The following is a 2904-nucleotide window of genomic DNA, read 5'->3' as shown; positions in this document are numbered from 1 at the left end:
CGTATGGACTTATGGCTTAGTCTTGAATAATGAATATCACTTTTTTCAACTATCAATATCTTTTTTTTAATTTATAGGAATCTGATTTATCATTCAAGTCTTGTTGGTTTTAGGTTTAATTATGGGTTTGGATATTAATATTTGAATTAACAAAATAAAAACATTTCTCGTGATTATGGTGTTCTTATTAATAGCATATACATGAATTAAAATTTCAGGATGTATTTTTTTATTATGTTTCACAAAAATATTGAAATTAAGTGTGTAGTTCACTAAATTAATATTTTATGCTTCTTGTAGAACAAATGTTTGGAGTCATATATCCCAAAAGAGGTTAATTGTAATACTAGTATTAGTTGTACCAGAGTTAAATTTACTGTTATACATTGTACTAAAATTTCATACAAACTATTTTTATATATACTACCAAATGACACATATAGTGCTAAAGGAAGTGTCAAGTATTATCTATTCATTTATAATGTTACAACAAACACATGCCATTCCTATAGTATTTTGATTTAAACACTCAATACTATAAAATTCTAGTACAATAAGTATAACATCACTAATTTAAACGTCTAAGTTTTTTTCAAATTCTTTACAAAAATACTTTATATGTGTTTTATTTAACCTAATCCAAACAAATTTACATCAACAGTTGCAGATTAAAGAAATCAATGCAAATGTCAGCTACTAATAATTTCTTTTGCATTTTTTAAACATAAAAAGGTTACATTTGCCTCCTATTATGCACCTTTTCTTTTAATCTTAGAGTTATGACATGTTTGTTTGTTGTTTGTGTTGCGTGTACATTGACCTTACCTTTACGTTTGTTTATTTTCAACAGATTATCATGCCTCTAGGAGAACAAAGTCTTAGTTTACCTTCTGCTGATTGACTTAACAACCTTAACATTCATTGAGTTGATGACATTCTAAGTTGGTTGTCTTTTCGAGATGTTGTAAGAGTTAGTACACTTTCAAAGGACTGACAATATATTTGCTGGAGAATTCCACATGTGAAGTTTGATCAAATAGTGTGGAAAACACCCGAGGACTTGACATTCCCTACCATTGGATTTATTCCGATTCTTGATAGTTTCCTAAGTTTCATAGAGGAATAATATTGAAGGCCACCCTCAATATTATTAGTCTAATAGTATGTCCTAATGTTGATCGTCTGATTATTTCCCTCGACACTGATCACATTCAACATGTTGTCCTTAAACTTCCATTTATTTATCCTCCATACAGGTTGCCCAACTTTTTTTTATTGTTCAGCATTGAGGCATTTGTATTTCGTGGAATGTGAAATACAACTTCCATGTTTCTTTCAGGGATTTAATAAGTTGATTAGCATATGTCACGTTATCTTCTGATACGTTTTAAAGTTTGATCTCTAATTGCCCGTTGCTTGAGGATTTGGTGCTAAAAGACATAGACAATCTGTACTCCATGAGTATTAATGCTTCAAAGCTAAGGTTATTTGTCTTTCATGGCAATATACAATTGATACATCTTGAAAATGTCCCTGTTCTTTCCAATGTTCTGTATGCGCCTAGAGAATTAGTTCTAGAGGACCAAGATGATTTTGTCAATATTTTTTCGTCTATTCCTGCTCTCGAGTGTTTCAGCTGGGATCTTTTTGAGGTAATGTTCCTTAATTTTACTTTATGGTGATGAATTTTCATGTGTGTTTTTTTTTTTTTGAATTTCAGTCATCCTGATTTTTGGAATTTTATTCGTAGGTCGATAATGGATCATTTAAAGTTATACCAACAAAGCTTCCATCAGCTCTTAACTGTCTGAAACGCCTATTCATGTCTTGGATTACTCTTGTTGAGTTTTTTGAGCTTTCGTTTGCTCTTTTCATAATACGGAGCTCTCCATATTTGGAAGAAATTTTAATTAAGATTGTTACTAAGGTTTATTTTTCTCTCTACCTTTTCCATGTTTTTATATTCGTATTTAATGAGTTGATGGTTTTTTTCTTGATTTTCTAAGGAATGTATCCTTAGTGATAGAGATTATTTCGAATGTGTGCCCCAGGAGGTTGTTGATGAGATTCCTGCTAGCTTTTCGGATATCACATTTAATCATTTGAGGAAAGTTAAGTTTTATGATGTACTATTAGATGAGGTTGAAATTCAGCTTATCAAGGATTTATTGGCAAAGTCTCCAGCATTGGTGAAAATGGTAATCAAGCCTCGTCAAATGGAAAGTAACAATTCTCTCAACGTACTCGCGGAGATAACAAAGTTTCAACGGGCATCATCTAAAGCAGAAGTCGTGTATCTTGTTGATTAGTATCGTTATCACAGTCCTTCTTAATCTTTTGCTAAAATATTTTGGAAGTGCAAATAGAAACGAGACGTTTGGTTGATGGAGTAGAAAGGCTGTGTTTTTCCTTTGCTTTAATGTACTATAAAGATTTTATCTGCTTGGAATCATAGAATTGTGAACCTGGATGAATGTTTTGAATACTCAGTTATGTAACAAAGATGCTTTTATATTTCATGCTTGTTATTGATTTAAGACATTGGTTGTTTGTTTTGAAATTATGCTGTGTGTTGCAGAAATAACAAAGATTTTGCATGACATTCTTGTTATTAATTCATCTCTGAAATAAGACATGGCTTTGGAAGTTGGAACTGTCACGGGCTAATTTGATTTAATTTTTAATTAGAAAAACCTAAACAAACTATTTCATTTTATTAGTTCTAATAACTATATCAAATCATATAAATTTCGATTTTTCAGTTTCGACTTTAGTTTATTTTTTTAATTTTTTTTATAATTACACGGTGATTGAAAAAGAGATTAAATATATTTTCAAAATTTTCAAAAATTGCTAAAATTCACATAAATAAAAATACTTTCAACATTCTTTACAAAATAAATT

The 2904-nt window shown here is 30.1% G+C and overlaps 1 protein-coding gene across 1 annotated transcript; it reads left to right on the top strand.

Moving 5' to 3' along the window:
• The first annotated feature begins 1457 nt into the window (after positions 1-1457).
• On the top strand, positions 1458-2309 carry LOC107016769. The gene is made up of 3 exons (XM_015217131.1): positions 1458-1652; positions 1751-1927; positions 2052-2309. Exons 1-3 carry the CDS (start codon positions 1458-1460, stop codon positions 2307-2309), a joined length of 630 nt encoding a protein of 209 aa, XP_015072617.1.
• Positions 2310-2904: the final 595 nt, after the last annotated feature.

Source organism: Solanum pennellii, chromosome 4, assembly GCF_001406875.1.
Source record: "Solanum pennellii chromosome 4, SPENNV200".
Lineage (NCBI taxonomy): Eukaryota > Viridiplantae > Streptophyta > Magnoliopsida > Solanales > Solanaceae > Solanum > Solanum pennellii.
Note: the sequence above shows the minus strand (reverse complement) of the source record. Positions and strands in the feature narration are given on the sequence as shown.